We start from the raw sequence: 17,073 nt of genomic DNA, 5'->3' as shown, positions 1-17,073 counted from the left end.
CTTGGCTTCGTCCCTGAAGATAACAGCCTATGGCCTTCTCTTCTGCCCTCTCCCCATCTTCCTGTCCAACTCTGAACTGCAGGCTGAATCTAAAATAGCAGCCACAGAGCTTCTACGGAAACTCTGAGCTGGCTCTGTGTCTCACTCCCCTAGACTCCTCTAGAACGTCATCAGTTTCCCAGCTCTGGCTTCTCAGGCCTCTTTGAAATTCTTTACTTCTTTATCCCCTTGTAGTTTTTCCTGTAAAATACACGCATGGTGTGTGTGTGTGTGTGTGTGTGTGCATGTGTACATGTATTTACTCTGTGGTGTGTAACGTGTGACATGAGAACTAACATTAGCTGTTAGGATAGGAATAAATAACCTTGTGTTTGCCCCCAGCCAGGGCTGTCAAGGTAAGTCAGAACATGTTAAATTGCTGCTGCTGACACTTCCATGCCTTGCGAGTTTATTGCTATTCAATAAATTCTGACATTGTGGGCAGACAAAAAGAAAAGAACAGACGTGAGAGACACAGTCTCAAATCAACTTCTCAGCTTCTGGTTGTCAGGAGTCTACAAGTACAGGGCAAAGAAGGGAGTGGAGAAGAGAGGTCGGTAAAGGAGAGGACTGTCCCTGTCAGAAGAGCAGCACAAGGGCAGCGATTTTCCTGGGAGCCAGACACCCCTTCTGTTCTCCTTTCGTGGCTCTTTCTGGTCCTGTTATAGCAACTGTCAACTGCCATGTGCTGGGGCGCTACACAGCATGAAGGCACCATTATGGTGAAGCTGTAGGCTGTCTGTGGTCTCTCTAGGACCGTGTTAGAGCCAACTTATTTCTACGGTATGTCTTCTTTCAGTCGTTCACTTTTAAGATTTACTGGTATCTTCAAACCAGCTCTTGCATTTTTCACTTGCTAATCTCCTTTTTCTCTTTTGTTTTTTCTGTTTTTTTTTTTTTAGTTCTTGCATTTTTATATAACTAGACAATATCTTTTGATTGGACTGCTGAGGCCTATAAATGTGTTTTATCTTCATAGCCCTTTTATCTGCATATATTGATTATACAAAAAGATAGTCTTTGCAATGACATTTTAATTCTTTAATAAAATATGTTTTTATCTTATTTGCTCCCCATTATCCACTCTTGGTCTCCCTCCCACTTCCCATTAGTCTTTTTCTAATTTCCAAACAGTCCCTTCCCCATGCTTTTGTTAGAAAATGTATAGTTGATGTAGTTACTATTGTTACTTTAAGTCTATCATCTATCATCTTCTTACTTGCTTTTTCATTTGTCTCATTTGTTCTTTTCCTGTCTTTTTTATTTTTTTATGATTTTTTCCAGAGCATTGTATAATTACATCGTTTCCTCCCTTTCTTTTCCTCCTTCCAACTTTTCCCAAGAACCTTTTTTTTGGGGGGGGGGGGTTCCGAGACAGGGTTCTGTGTAGCCCTGGCTTTCCTGGAACTCACTCTGTAGACCAGGCTGGCCTTGAACCCAGAAATCTGTCTGCCTCTGCCTCCCAAGTGCTGGGATTAAAGGTGTGCGCCACCACTGCCTGGCCCAAGAACCTTTTTCTGCTCTCTTTCAAATTCAGGGCTTCTTTTTCTCTCATTGTTTATATATGTATATGTATGTGCATATGTATACATGTGTTTAATGCTATGCCTCTTATTGTAATTGCTCTAGGATTTTCAGTATGCATCACTGATTTATAACAGTCTACTCTGAAGTAATATTATAACTCTGTGGCTAAGGTAAGACTGCTTTTCCTTGTCTTCTGCCCACCATTTTTGCTACTGTTGCCGTGCATTTTACTTCTGTTTTGTTTTGGTTTTGGTTTTTTGAGACAGGGTTTCTCTGGCTTTGGAACTTGCTCTGTAGACCAGGCTGGCCTCTATCTCACAGAGACCCACCTACCTCAGTCTCTAAACGCTGGGATCAAAGGTGGCACCGCCACTCCTCATCCTCTCCCCCTCTCCTCCTCTCCCCCTCCCTCCCTCGGCGTCAGTCCCTCAGAGTCAGTCGGGACAGCTCTACTGCCAATCTTCGTGCTACTTCTTTTTTAATTTTTCTTTTCTCTCTATTTTTAAAAGATAGAATCGTATGGACTCTAGGCTAGCCTTACCCTTCTACACAAATGAAAATGACTCCTGATCCTTCTGCTTCTACCTCCCAAATACTGGGATTACAAGCTTGTGCCAGTACACCTGGTTTTCTGTGGTGCTGGGGACAGACTATAGTCCTGTTAAGCCTGCACTTTATTAACTAAGCCACATTCCAAACTGAGCCTCTTCCAGTTTTTCCTTTACAGTGTCTAATTTATTGTAATATCATGTAATAAAAATAATTTCATATATCTTTAATTTTATAAATATTTTAATCTTTATAAATTCTTTTTGAAACATGGTTGACCAAAACACAAATCTAGAAGATGGCACTGTGGATTTGAGCGTCTGTTTACCATTGGAAGATCTCTATTCCCAAGTCAGCAAAGCAAGGCCTCAGATATATATTTTTTTCCTCTCAGTATGTTCTACTTGATATTTCATGCTATATTTCTAATGTGAATAACTTCAATTAAATAAGAATCCTAGAAAAGACCATTTTAAAGTTTTTTTTGATAAAGGTTTAAAACTCTGTGTGTGTGGCGGTTGTTTTGTTCTGTTGAGACAGGGTCTCCTATCTCTCTCGAACTTACTGTGTAGCTTAAGCCTTGAATCCCTGACCTTGTCTCTACCTCCCAATGACTGGGGTTCCAGGGGAGCCACCATGCACAGCTCAGAAGAAACTTTTGGGGGGATAGAAATATAGCTCAGTTGGTAGGATGTTTGTTTAGCATACATGAAGCCTTGGGTTGATCCTCAAAGATCAGAAGTTCAGAGTCTCACTGTAACTTTGTTAATGGCATATTCTTCTTAATAGGGAGTTGGAGTAGCTGCTTCTGCCTAGTAACCAAGTTCTAGCTCTCAAGAATATTAATCTTCACTTCCATTCTCATCCTAAAGGCTTCCTTTGTTGTTGTCACTGCTGCAGTCTATTTGTTTTGAGACATGGTGTCTCTGTGTAGTCCTTGCTATCCTTGAACTCACTATGCATACCAGGCTGGTCTCCCACTCACACAGATCCATGGTCTCTGCCTCCCAAGTGCTGGAATTAACAGCATACACCACCATGCCTTGTTTTGCTTTCTTACGTTCAACAGAATGGTTTACTCAAACTTTTTTCTTCTGAGAGAGATGGGGTACTTGGCTGGTAGTGCTAGTATCATCTCCATTTCCACAGATCTTCTTGTCAGTTCCTCCTTGTCTTCACACAGTTCCTAAAGAGAGGTTCTCCCCAGAGTAGCCTTTCCCTCGTTCAAACTTCTTCTGAGAGTAGGTCCAGTTTGTTTGGCCAGATGTTGTGGATTAGCTGACTTCTTCCCGTAGCCTGAGGCTCTCATCTTGCTTCTCTGCATAGACCTCTATGCTGGTTCATCCACACATGCTTGTCTGTGTGAGGACCCTGCTTTCTGGAGCTACTCAACTTTGTTTTTATTCCAGTGTCTTTGTTGTTTCCTCCCAAGTGTTCCCAGTGATTTCCCTGACAGATTCTTACAGATGTTCTGGGATATCCAGAAGGATGCATTAGAGACCATTGGGCAGGGTTTTGCAGGTCAGGAAATTTGAGGATCAGATTTCCAATCTTACAATACAGCAAATTTAGGTTTTCTGACAGTAACTTGAAATGAGAATCTGGGTCTTTCTAGAAGTCTACAAGTGATCACTGATTCTTGTTCAACTGCCACAGCTGATATATTTACCATTCTTAAAGCATTTCCTGTACAGATAATCATTCCCTCAGTATCTGTACATATCTGCTGAGAATAGTTCCACAAGAAGCACCCTACCACATAGAATTTTATTTGCTAAGGCTGTTATGGAATGTCTCAATCGTTTGAAGTATGTGTGTGTTGTTTATTTACTTAAATAGATATATCTAGATTGTTTTACAAAGACACAACAGCTAGTAACTTTTACTAGGAATGTCTGTGCTCTTTGTCCATTTCATTGGGGGTTGTATGGTGTCCTGCTATTAGGAAAGAGAACATCCTGCTTGGTGTCAGTCCTGGCGATTGCTGACTCTGTGGTATGCAGACATCATGTTGCTTACGGGGAAGTTTTGTTATGGTTTTTACTTTCTGTGTCTTTAGTTCCTGACACAACCCTGGGTGTTTTTCTAGAGCTATTATCAGAACTCCTCTGCACAGATGACCCATTCACAATATGCATTTAGGAATGTTGATCATTGGCTGTCGGGGTGAATGGAAAGTGCGGAAGGCCTGCCTTCTCTGTCTTAAAATGCCCCCATCTTGCCACCTACTTGGACTTTCCAAATATTTATAATGTTACCTTTGGCTTCCAGCTCTGATTAGAGCCAAGGAGTGGAGAACCAGGTTCTAACCTAACTTAAAGGCTCAGACCACCTCTAAGTTCCCACCAGCTGGCCCCAGTTTCTTACTAAGACATACGCTGCTTTGATGCTATTATTTATTCTTCCTTGCTCTATGAGTCTCTTTTACTCTTCCTCAAGAACCCAGTATTTTTATCCTAAAATCCAGGCTTTCTTAAGTGCTTGTGTCAGCCACTGCTGAAAAAAAAAATTCACTCAGAAATTCAATGGACTTTTGTATTCTAGATTCTACCTTCCTTCCAAGATCATCACAAGACTATTTAATGGTGGAGAAAAAAGCAAGGAGCGCAAGCAAACCTCTACTAATTCCTTCAAATATTATCATGTCTTGTTGACAATGGCACTAGAGTTGCTGTTAAAGTAATTGGCCGACAGAAGTTGTTGCTTTCTAGGCATCTCACCTGGAAATAAAATCATGATGCCAAAATTACCCAGCAAGTTCTGTCAAAGAGGCACTCACTATTTAGAGAAGTGTGTGAAAGACAAAAAGGCATTGTGGATTTCAAAGGCTTTATTCCTGATTTGAGTTAAATTAGCAGATATCTGAGAAACTAGATTGCAAAATGTCAATTCATGATCCATACCTGTGGTCTTGGCACACAGAAGGTGGGGGTGGGAGGATCACAAGTTCAAGTCTTGCTATGACTGACTGTACAGCAAATGCCAGGATAGCCTGGCCCATAATAATGAGACCTTGTATAGAAAGAAACATAGAGAGAGAGATAGATAGATAGATAGAAAAAAGAAAGAAAGAAAGAAAGAAAGAAAGAAAGAAAGAAAGAAAGAAAGATAGATAGATTTTTAAATTTTGGTCATGCCTGGTATCCTATATGTTCTTTAAAGGTCAGGTTCTATAAAGCTGAATATGTTGGTACATGCCTTTAATTCCAGCACTCAAGGAGGCAGAGGTAGGTGGTTTTCTGAGTTCAAGGTCAGCTTGGTCTACATAGTGAGTTCCAGGGCATCCAGGACTATACAAGAAGCTAGTCTTGAAAAACAAAAATAAATAAATAAATAAATAAATAAGCAAGCAAGCAAACTATAGTGGGCAGGGAAATGTCTCAATGCATTACAGCACTTGTTATTACCAAGGCTGCCAACCTGAGCTCAATCCCTGAGACCCACGTGGTAGAAGGGGAGAGATGACTCCTGTATGTTCTCCTCTGACCTCCACATGTTCACCAAGGAGTGTACAAGTGTACTTACACACATCCATCACAGAAACATGAATTATTATTAAAGCAATTGGCACCTTTATTAGAATATCACAAAAGATACTCACTGTATCACATAGCATCTCTTTCATGACTACCCTCAGGAGAAACACTTGGTTATATTTCAAATTCCAATCTGCATCTAACTCTGACTCTCCCTCTCTCTGTTTCTCTTTTCATCTTTCTTTTGTGTCTGCAGGCACACATACCTATATGTGGAGGCCAGAGGACAATCTAGTCTTTTACAACTGGTCTGTAACTCTGAGTAGATTAGGCTGCCTGGCCAGAACACTGACTCCTCAGGCACTGCACACCTGTGGTGCACTTGCACACATGCAATAACATTCCACCAAGCTTGGCCTTTAAAAAATTTTTTTTCAAGACAGAGTTTCTCTGTGTAGCCCTGGCTGTCCTGGAACATTCTCTGTAGCCCAGGCTGGCCCTGCACTCAGAGATTTGCCTGCCTCTGCCTCCTGAGTGCTGGGATTAAAGATGCGTCACCACACCCAGCTTTGACACATCTCTTTTGAGTTCTATCCGCTGCGTTCACTCTCTTTAATTATAAAATTGTATCCTGTTCATACTATAGTTTCTCAAGGTGTTAGTGGTTTACACGAGGCAGTCTTTGGTGTCTGGACACCTCAAAGCTGAATGAGTTGTACATATTAACATTTTAAAATGAGAAGTAGAAGGTTGGAGTGATGGCTCAGGGGTTAAAGGCATATATTAGTGAGTTTTCTGCTGCTGTGATAAAACACCAGGATGAAGCAACTTATAGAAGGGTTTACTTGGACTTATGTTCTAGAGAGTTAGAATCCATAATGGTGTGGACAACATGGTTGCAGGTGGTAGGCATGACACCTAGCATGAATAGCATGTGCTGAAGAGTTTATGAAGCTGAGAAGTGACACCTCAGCCACCCATGAACCAGGGAGATCAAACTTGGAGAAGGTGAGGCTTTTTCATCTCAAAGCCTGCCAAAGACATACTTCCTGCAGCAAGGCTGCACCTCCTAAACATCCCCAAACAGCACCACCACCTGGAATCAACTATTGAAATGCACAGATTCAAATGTCTCTTTCAAACTGCCACAGAACACTTGTTGCTCTTGTAGAGGACTTGGGTTCAGTTCCTAGCACCACATGGGGGCTTACAACTTCCTGTAACTCCAACTGGAGAAATTCCAGTGCCCTCTTCTGGCCTACTTGGGCACTGCACACATGTGGTGCACATGCAAACATGCAGGCAACAAACATACATATAAAATGAAATAAAGTTTTAAAATAAATGAAGTCAATATAAAGGCATTTTGTGTTCTTACACCACAGTTGGCTCTTGGTGTGAGAAGGTACCCAAAACTGTCCTTGGCATTTTATTTTCAATCTGTAAGATGTAAGGTCAATGCCAACAGCATATATCTAAGGTTTGTAAAGGTGCTCTTTTCTTGATGTGGAGGTTGTGGGAGAAGATGCATAAAGGAGCTGTAGCTCAGGGGATGCACTGAGAGGCTGGACATGCTGACATTATAGTGGGCATCCTCTTAGCTTTGAGTTGTCATTGCTTAGGGTGCGAACCCTAGCACCCAGATAGAGTCAGCATGACATTCTGTTGCAAGTCTCAGTGTAGAGGAGGGGATGGTGACCAGTGGGCACGGGAATGTTTGGAAATATTTTAAAGTTTGACAGTATTGCATTAAAAATTCACTAACAGAGCATGGGGTACAAATAAACAGAAGGCTTATTAAACATATCTCGGTTAAATCTGTATCTACTATGGTAGGTCTATTTGATGCCCTGGCTCGCAACTCTCCTCCAAACCTCAATCTTAGATACACTTTTGAATATGAATTTTTGTTTTTAAGATCTAGCATAAGGAGCCGGTTAAGGTCACTGGCTGCTCAACCATGAGAACCAAAGTTCAGACCCTAGAGCCCAGATAGAGTCAGAGATGCAGACCCTAGCACCCAGATACAGTCAGAGATGCAGACCCTAGAGCCCAGATAGAGTCAGAGATGTGGACCCTAGCACCCAGATAGAGTCAGAGATGCAGACCCTAGCACCCAGATAGAGTCAGAGATGCGGACCCTAGCACCCAGATAGAGTCAGAGATGCGGACCCTAGCACCCAGATAGAGTCAGAGATGCGGACCCTAGCACCCAGATACAGTCAGAGATGTGGACCCTAGCACCCAGATAGAGTCAGAGATGCAGACCCTAGCGCCCAGATAGAGTCAGAGATGCGGACCCTAGCACCCAGATAGAGTCAGAGATGCAGACCCTAGCTCCCATATAGAGTCAGAGATGTGGACCCTAGCACCCAGATAGAGTCAGAGATGCGGACCCTAGCACCCAGATAGAGTCAGAGATGCGGACCCTAGCACCCCAATAGAGTCAGAGATGCGGACCCTAGCACCCAGATACAGTCAGAGATGCGGACCCTAGCACCCAGATACAGTCAGAGATGTGGACCCTAGCACCCAGATAGAGTCAGAGATGCAGACCCTAGCGCCCAGATAGAGTCAGAGATGCAGACCCTAGCGCCCAGATAGAGTCAGAGATGCAGACCCTAGCACCCAGATAGAGTCAGAGATGCAGACCCTAGCACCCAGATAGAGTCAGAGATGCGGACCCTAGCACCCAGATAGAGTCAGAGATGCGGACCCTAGCACCCAGATAGAGTCAGAGATGCGGACCCTAGCACCCAGATAGAGTCAGAGATGCGGACCCTAGCACCCAGATACAGTCAGAGACGCGGACCCTAGCACCCAGATACAGTCAGAGATGTGGACCCTAGCGCCCAGATAGAGTCAGAGATGTAGACCCTAGTGCCCAGATAGAGTCAGAGATGCGGACCCTAGCACCCAGCTAGAGTCAGAGATGCGGACCCTAGTGCCCAGATAGAGTCAGAGATGCAGACCCTAGCGCCCAGATAGAGTCAGAGATACATACCCTAGCACCCAGATAGAGTCAGAGATGCGGACCCTAGAGCCCAGATAGAGTCAGAGATGTGGACCCTAGCACCCAGACAGAGTCAGAGATGCACCCTAGCACCCAGATAAAGTCAGAGATGCAGACCCTAGCACTCAGATAGAGTCAGAGATGCAGACCCTAGCACTCAGATAGAGTCAGAGATGTGGACCCTAGCACCCAAACAGAGTCAGAGATGCGGACCCTAGCGCCCAGATAGTCACAAATGTCTGTCACTCCAGCTCTGAGCACTAAGCCCTTTCTGGCCACTGGTGGCACTTGTACACACAAGAGATAGACCTACAAGTTAAAAAGGCTGAAAAGCAACGTCACTCAAGGTGTGCACAGGGTGGGCATGTTCAATAATAAGACAGGTACAAATGAAAGTTTTCTAGAATAAGAGCTAGAAAACTTTCTATCAGTTTGAGAAAGTGGCTGATAAGTCAGGTTTTAATCTTAGAGTTTAAAAGTATAGATTGTACTCTCTGTATTTCTTTTCCTCCTTAGTAATCAATCTCATTATCAAATAGTGGCCTGTAGGCCACCACTACCAAACATTCCAAATATTGGAAATTTAGAATGGCACCACGTCAAAGCTGGTCCCTCACATCAAACTGTGAGGAACAGAGGGAGTTCATGCTGTCTCACCTACCTTCCCACTGTCACACTGTAGGAAGAGTTCAGCAAACATCTGCCTCCGCATGTCAGTCTTTATGATTTCCCGGAATTCTTCTGCACAGTGACACAGGTGTTTAAGGAATTCCTCAAACACTTCGCTTTTCAAGTCCGTAACATACGAAGAAATGTACTGCAGAAGAAAGCAGGACAAACGATGACTTAGAACCGTGCTCCTTATTTTGCCCTTCCCAATGGTTTCCAGTCCACATGAGTGAATGATATCATCTGTGAACTGTCTTCACATTGTTTGCTCATCAAAGTGCTTTCATGTGTGTGGCACTCGGTGGGCTCATCTTAGATCCTTCTCTAGTGTCTGAAGAGACACCATGAGATTAAACTTAAAGAGAGAGCAGAGAGAAACAATCTGGATGTTCTGGTCTGTTCCTAAGGCCCTTGGATCACACACATTTCATTTTCGCACGCACAAGTTGATTTCTAGTTCTTGTAACTGTTACGTAATTAACATTGGTGTGAAGAAAGTTCCATTTTTGTAATTTGCTATTGAAAACTCGTCATTTGTTTTAAATAGGACATGTTTTTGCATGTTCATGAGCACGTTTAAATTTCTTTCTTTCCAATTTATTTTTATCTTATGTGTGTGAATGTTTTGCCTGCATGTGTGTCTGTATACCACATGGATGCCTGATGCCTTTGGAGGTCAGAAGAGGGCATCAGACCCCCGGAACTGGAGGTACAGACAGTTGTGAGCCACCATGTGGAAGCTTGGGATCAAACTTGAGTCCTCTACAAGGTCAACAAGCACCCTAAACACTGAGCCGTCTCCCCAGGCCAATACAAATAGTCATTTCAGTGATCTCTTTAAAATCATCCAGGTACATTTAGAATGTAGTATGCAAAAGAGATGTTTGGAGCTGGAGAGATGGCTCAGCATTCAAGCGCATTTGCTGCTTAATCATGAGGACCAGAGTTCAAACCCCAGCAGCCACATCAGACAGCTCATAAATGCCTGCAGCTCCAGTTCCAAGGGATCTGATACCCTCTTCTGACATCTGAGGGAACCCACACAGGTGCATATACAGTCACACAGATGGAGACACCAGCACATATACACAGTAACTTTTTAAAAAGATATATTTGTAGCCATGTGAGTAAAAGTCATTATTCAACTTGCAAAAAAGGTTGCTTATGTGTTTGGAGGCAAGGTCTCATCTTCAGCCTGGCCTCAGACTCCAATCAGGACAAGAATAGTCTTAAACTTCTGAAACCTCTTTCCTCCTCTTCCCGGCCACTGGGATTACAGTTGCTCATAAATGCCTGCATTATGAAGAAATGTCCTGCCATGCCTAGATTATGCTATGCTGGGGCATGGTAGGCAACCATTCTACCAACTGAGATACGTCCTCAGCCACTAGTTATTATTCCTGGTGGATCAATGAACAACGTTAAGTTCCTATTTAATACTCAGAGAAATGGAGCAGCATAAAGGGTTAAAGTTTTGTCTGGTGTACTGGCTGGTGTTGTGTGTCAACTTGACACAGGCTGGAGTTATCACAGAGAAAGGAGCTTCAGTTGGGGAAGTACCTCCATGAGATCCAGCTGTGGAGCATTTTCTCAATTAGTGATCAAGTTGGGAGGGCCCCTTGTGGGTGGTACCACCTTTGGGCTGGTGTTCTTGGGTTCTATAAGAGAGCAGGCTGAGCAAATCAGGGGAAGCAAGCCAGTAAGAAACATCCCTCCATGGCCTCTGCATCAGCTCCTGCTTCCTGACCTGTTTGAGTTCCAGTCCTGACTTCCTTTGGTGATGAACTGCAACGTGGAAGTGTAAGCTCAATAAACCCTTTCCTCCCCAACTTGCTTCTTGGTTCTGATGTTTGTGCAGGAATAGAAACCCTGACTAAGACATCTGGGTTCTGAGCTTAGTTTCCTTGCTATTTCATTTGCAAAATGGGTGTCATGCTAGTAGCTATCTCAGAGGGACATGGTGAAGTCACAGGAATGTATACACAGCATGCTCAGAATCTGGGTATTCTGTGTCATATCCTCATAGCCGTTTTTCTTGTTTATTTTTCAGGTAGTTAAGAAATCAGTATGGTCCAAACACCAACAGCATTGCCCAAGAGTGTGTTGGGAATACAGTCTGCCCTTGTCTTACTGCATCAGAAATCCCGGGGTTGAGATCAATCTGTGTTTAACAAGCCCTAGAGGGGATATAGGTTTGCTAAAGTTTGAGAACCACTGAGCTGGATGATGTGGGGTAATTGGTCCTAATTAGTTCAGTAGCCTAAGATTTTATCCTTTAGCACTAATGACTTTTTGCTTAATTAGTAGGCATTTTTCTAAATTACTCATATTGTAAAATTATTACGTAATTAAAATTTTTATATTGTGGATCAATATTGAAAAATATTGATTCATGATAAAAATATCACTTTATATTCTATTTAGCTTTTGGAAATTAATGCTAAAGCCATGTGAATTTTTTCTGGTGTGGGGTTTCTACTGAATCAAGAATTAAACCTGGATTTATAACCTATGGGTTTTCTGAGTGAGCATATTCTAATTGTGATATGTGTCAGTTACATAACATAAAGATTACCAACCACACCCACTTAACTACAAATTCAACTATAAATAAAATAATTACAGAGAATTGACCATGTCTTATAAGAACAGAAGAAAAGCATATGACTGCAGCCATGTAATTGCACACACAGAGGCATAGACTCCCACTTGTACATACAAATATTCTTACTTTGTTATGATAGAATGTTATCTTAATGCATTTCTGTGCTGTACCTAACAGCTGAGGAATAAGAGGAAAGTGTTCTCAAATGGTTGTTTTGAACCATTATTTACTAGAACAAATGGGATTGAAAAGTGAGTTGATTGTAGTCAATGAAGAGACCATTACTGCTTATTTATCCATCAGAGAACAGATACATAGGAGAATGGGAGAGATAGAGAAGCATCTGTGGACTAGACATATTCTGTGATCACAGGGCAATCAGATGGCATGGTGCCTCCACTGGGCCACACTTGTAGCTGCTATCTTGTCTTTAAGCCCAATATTAATATTATAGTTTCTTCCAGTTTCATAAGTGGGTGCTAATAAAATAACTGAAAAGGTAATAACTAGAAAAGCAAGTGATGCTAAAATCTGGGACCAGACAAGGCTGCCCACTCTCTCCCTATCTATTCAATATAGTACTTGAAGTCCTAGCCAGAGCAATCAGGCAACAAAAGGAGGTCAAAGGTATACAAATTAGAAAGGAAGAAGTCAAAATATCACTATTTGCAGATGATATGATAGTATACTTCAGTGACCCCAAGACTTCCACCAAAGAACTCCTAAAACTGATAAACAACTTCAGCAAAGTGGCCAGATATAAAATTAACTCAAACAAATCAGTAGCCTTCCTCTACTCAAAGGATAAACAAGATGAGAAAGAAATTAGGGAAATGACACCCTTCACAATAGTCCCAAATAATATTTTATACATAGGTGTGACCCTAAGGAAGCAAGTGAAAGATCTGTATGACAAGAACTTCAAGTCTCTGAAGAAAGAAATTGAAGAAGGTCTCCGAAGATGGAAAGATCTCCCATGTTCATGGATTGGCAGGATCAATATAGTAAAAATGGCCATCTTGCCAAAAGCAATCTACAGATTCAATGCAATGACCATCAAAATCCCAAATCAATTCTTCATAGAACTAGAAAGAGCAATTCTCAAATTCATCTGGAATAGCAAAAAACCCATACGGTCACTTGATATTTGACAAAGGAGATAAAAACATCCAGTGGAAAAAAGACAGCATTTTTAACAAATGGTGTAGGATCAACTGGAGGTCTGCATGCAGAAAAATGCAATTCCACCCATTCTTATCTCCTTGTACAAAGCTCAAGTCCAAGTGGATCAAGGATCTACACACAAAACCAGACATACTGAAGCTTATAGAGGAGAAAGTGGGGATGAATCTTGAACACATGGGCAAAAGGAGCATGCTGTGGTTGTCTCAGGAGGGGCCCTGCCAGAGCCTTAGAAATGCAGAGGCAGATGCTAGCCGCCAACCATTGGACTGGGTGTGGGGTCCCCAATGGAGGACCTGGAGGATGGTCCAGAGGAGATGAAGGGTTTACAGCTACATGGGAAGAACGATGATTTCAGCCACCCAGATGCCTCAGGATCCCAGGGACTAAACCATCAACCAAGAGGCATACATGGTTCCAGCCAAAAATGTGGCAGAGGAATGTCTTGTTGGGCATCAGTGGGAGGAGTGGTCCTTGGTCAGGTAAAGGCTCAATAGATGCCCCAACAAAGGGAAATCGAGGGGGTGGGGAGGTGGGAATGGGTCGGGTGGAAGAGCATATACGTAGAGGCAGGGGGTGGGAGGAGGGGTTGAGGGTCTTTGGGGAGGGGGGAATCGGGAAAGGTTTTACCATTGGCAATGTAAATGAAGATGTTATTCAATAAGAAAAAGAAAAAGAAAAAAAAAGAAAAGCAAGTGATATTAGCCAGGTGCAGTGGCATGTGCCTAGAAAGCCACTAACAGAGAAAGCTGAGGTAAGAGGATCCAGTTTAAGGAGAGTTTGGGCTGTTTGGTGAGATTTCATCTCAAAAGCAAGATAACAAGTGCTCAGGAAGCTATCTCTGTGCAACACAGGATGGCCCAGTGGTTTGTTGATCAAGATATTAAATACTTTCATGCAAGTTTTTCTTTGTTGAGATAGGGTCTCACTATGTGGTCTGGACTGGCTTAGCTTAAGAAACATTTTCTTGGATTTGACCCAGATAAGTGTTTTCTATAATTAACATGTCTAAGTGTGTATGTTTGAGTTTACTAAGAGATGTTCAGACATGTTAGAAAAACTAATGTTAACAGGCTAACCCAGCAAAAAAGGAGAAGATGATGTAAGGCTGATGAATGCCTCATAAACCCATTAGCATTCTACAGAGCATCACAGTTGATGGGCCCCAACCTACTGCTCCCCCCTCACCATTCATCTCTGAGTCTTATCCTTATGTATTCATAAGGAAATATCTCATGCCATATAGGAAAAAATGTGGATTTAATTTAATGCTTGCAGTATGGGTTCCCAAATTACACAGGAATTCGCACATCTGCATATAAGATGCTGTGAGTCCCTGCCCCCGGTTGCTTTAATTGGTAAATAAAGTTGCCAGTGGCCAATGGCTGGGCAGGGAGACAGAGGTGGGACTTTGAGATTCCCAGGCCAGGAACACAAGGGAGGAGAAAAATGCCATTGCTGGGGAAGGAGAAGGTCCTGGCCTGGGAGCTGCAGGACAGGGATACAGAGACACTGCCAACATGTAAGAGACAGAAATCATGGCCCAGGAAAGCTGCAGGCCTGGCCTGTGGTGGCCAGAGTGGAATATAGGTTTTAGTAAGTTATAATTCAGGAATATCAGAAGGACAGTGTGTGAGCCATGGGGAGGTTTGGAAGTGCTCAGCCATTGCATTGTTTAAGGTATAGTAAAATAAAAGGCTGTGTGTGTGTGTGTGTGTGTGTGTGTGTGTGTGTGTATGCGTGCCTTTCTTTCACAAATGCATAACACTGGGACAGTAGTGAGAAGAGTGTGTGCACCTGCCAGGGAGTTTAGAGCAGATTAAAATATTACCACTACAAATACAATTATGACAATTATGCAAATTATAAGGCATGATACACACTTATAATATACAGTTCATTATATTTGGCAATTTAGAGGAAGTATTTCATCATCTATCTTAACTTAATGCGTTTACAATTCTGTACCTAGATCATCTTTGGTTTTAACTTGTATTATCATTATCTAAAAATCTATCTTTTAAAAGTTAGAATACCTTCTTTAATGCTAAACAACTTGAGTTTAATTGTGTTACTATATCTAGTCTTCAACCCCATCAGAGATTTGAGAAGGGCTAAATATTTTGTAGGCAAGAAGTACAGGAACACAACTTTCAGAACTTAAAACAACTGGCAGAGAGAGCAGACTGCCTGGACAGTCCCCCACATTCCTTACAATGTTGGAGCATCTATCTTGAGCCCTCTGACCCAGAACATCTGACAGACCTTAAGTGAAGCAGGAATTATGAAGGACTAGCTTATTCTGTCTTGGCAGAACTTAGCAATTGTCTGTTCTGTGTCCCATTTGTCCTTTTTGAACAGCATTCTGTCTACAGATAAAATTAGGGCAATTCTTGCCCTGTGGCTAGCTTGCAACAATTGAAATAACTGCACATGGAGGAATTGATGTTTATCACTTTTTTTTTTTTAAGTGGAAGGAGGGACTGTCAGGAGCAGACATGCCTTGTAATGACAAGATTTTTTTTTTTTTTGAAAAGCATGTTCTACTCATGGTATGCACTCACTGATAAGTGGATATTAGCCTAGAAGCTCAGCATACCCAAGACACAATTCACATATCAAATGATGCCCAAGAAGAAGGAAGAGTGGCCTCTGGTCCTGGAAAGGCTCAGTGCAGCAGTGTAGGGGAATACCAGGACAGGGAAGTGGGAAGGGGTGGGTTGGGGAACAGGGGGAGGGAAGAGGGCTTATGGGACTTTCGGGGAGGGGGAAACCTGTTGGGGTTTTGTTTAAGCTCCACCCCACACCTACCTGGCAATAGCCAGAGCCAGGTATGCCCCGCCCCAGAGATCTGGCCCACTATAAGAGGGGCTACTTGCTCCTCCTCTCCCTCTTTGCTCTCCGCTCTCCCACACTCTCTCACCTCTCTGCCCCTGGGGCTCTTCCCCCCTCCATGTGGTCATGGCCAGCCTCCACTCTCCACTCTCTCTATTCTCTCTCTTTCTCTCTCTCTACCTCTCTACCTCTCTCTACCACTAACTCCCAATAAAATCTATTCTATACCATGTCTGTGTGTGTGGTCCCTCAGGGGCAGAGGTGCCCAGGCAAAGGCCTTTGCCTGGGCACCTTCCCCCACGCTGCCTAGCCACACTCACCTAACCCCCTATACTCCCCCCTTTTAAGCCCTTTCATCCTGCTGCCAAAAGTCCTTTCAGAATCCACAAAAGGGGAAATCATTTGAAATGTAAATAAAGAATATATCGAATTAAAAAAAAAAGAAAAGCGTGTTCTTTTATTGAAAAAGGAAGTAAAAATTTTTATGATAAAATTGAAGATTTACATGGAAAATATTTCTGATAAAATAGAAGAGATACATAGAAAAACATTTTCAAATTGACAGTTTTCATGGAAAACTAATTTAATTGAAGGTGGAATTAAAAACATTTTGTGATAAAATCAGATTTACATGGAAAACATTTCTGATAAAATAGAAGAAATATATAGGAAAACATGTTAAAATTGAAGATTATGAAAAATAATGCAGATAAAATGATAGACATAAAAACATTACTAAATCAATTGAAAGAGGAATTTCAAACATTTTCTGATAAAATTGAAGATTTACATGAAAAATATTTTTGTTAGCTCTTTTAATAATGAAATAACCTTAAAGGCCCATTCACCCTTCATCTCTAAGTCTTTTTTAAAATTTTTTTTATTTATTGAAAAGGGAAGCAAAGGGAAGTGAAAACACTTTATGATAAAATTAAAGATTTACATGGAAAATATTTCAGATAAACACATTAAAATTGACAATTTTCATGGAAAATTAAAGAGTAAAGTGGTAGACATGTAAAACATTGCTAAATTAATTGAAATATGGGATAAAAATATTTTATGATAAAATTGAAGATTTACGTGGAAAATATTTCTGATAAAATTGTAGAAAAGTGTAGAAAAACACGTTAGAATTGAAAATTATCATGGAAAATTTTATATAGATATAATAATGG

The 17,073-nt window shown here is 41.9% G+C and overlaps 1 protein-coding gene across 1 annotated transcript in view; it reads right to left on the bottom strand.

Moving 5' to 3' along the window:
* Efcab5 (EF-hand calcium binding domain 5) overlaps positions 1 to 17,073 on the bottom strand; it is a 112,592-nt gene that overhangs the window by 52,884 nt on the left and 42,635 nt on the right. Inside the window, exon 3 of the mRNA XM_052197376.1 lies at positions 9,266 to 9,421. Within this exon, the coding sequence (XP_052053336.1) occupies positions 9,266 to 9,421 (156 nt within the window). The remainder of the gene's footprint in view (positions 1 to 9,265; positions 9,422 to 17,073) is intronic.

Source organism: Apodemus sylvaticus, chromosome 10 (genome assembly GCF_947179515.1).
Source record: "Apodemus sylvaticus chromosome 10, mApoSyl1.1, whole genome shotgun sequence".
In the NCBI taxonomy this organism is placed as follows: domain Eukaryota; kingdom Metazoa; phylum Chordata; class Mammalia; order Rodentia; family Muridae; genus Apodemus; species Apodemus sylvaticus.
The sequence above is the reverse complement of the archived record's forward strand: the minus strand, read 5'-3'. Positions and strand labels throughout refer to the sequence as shown.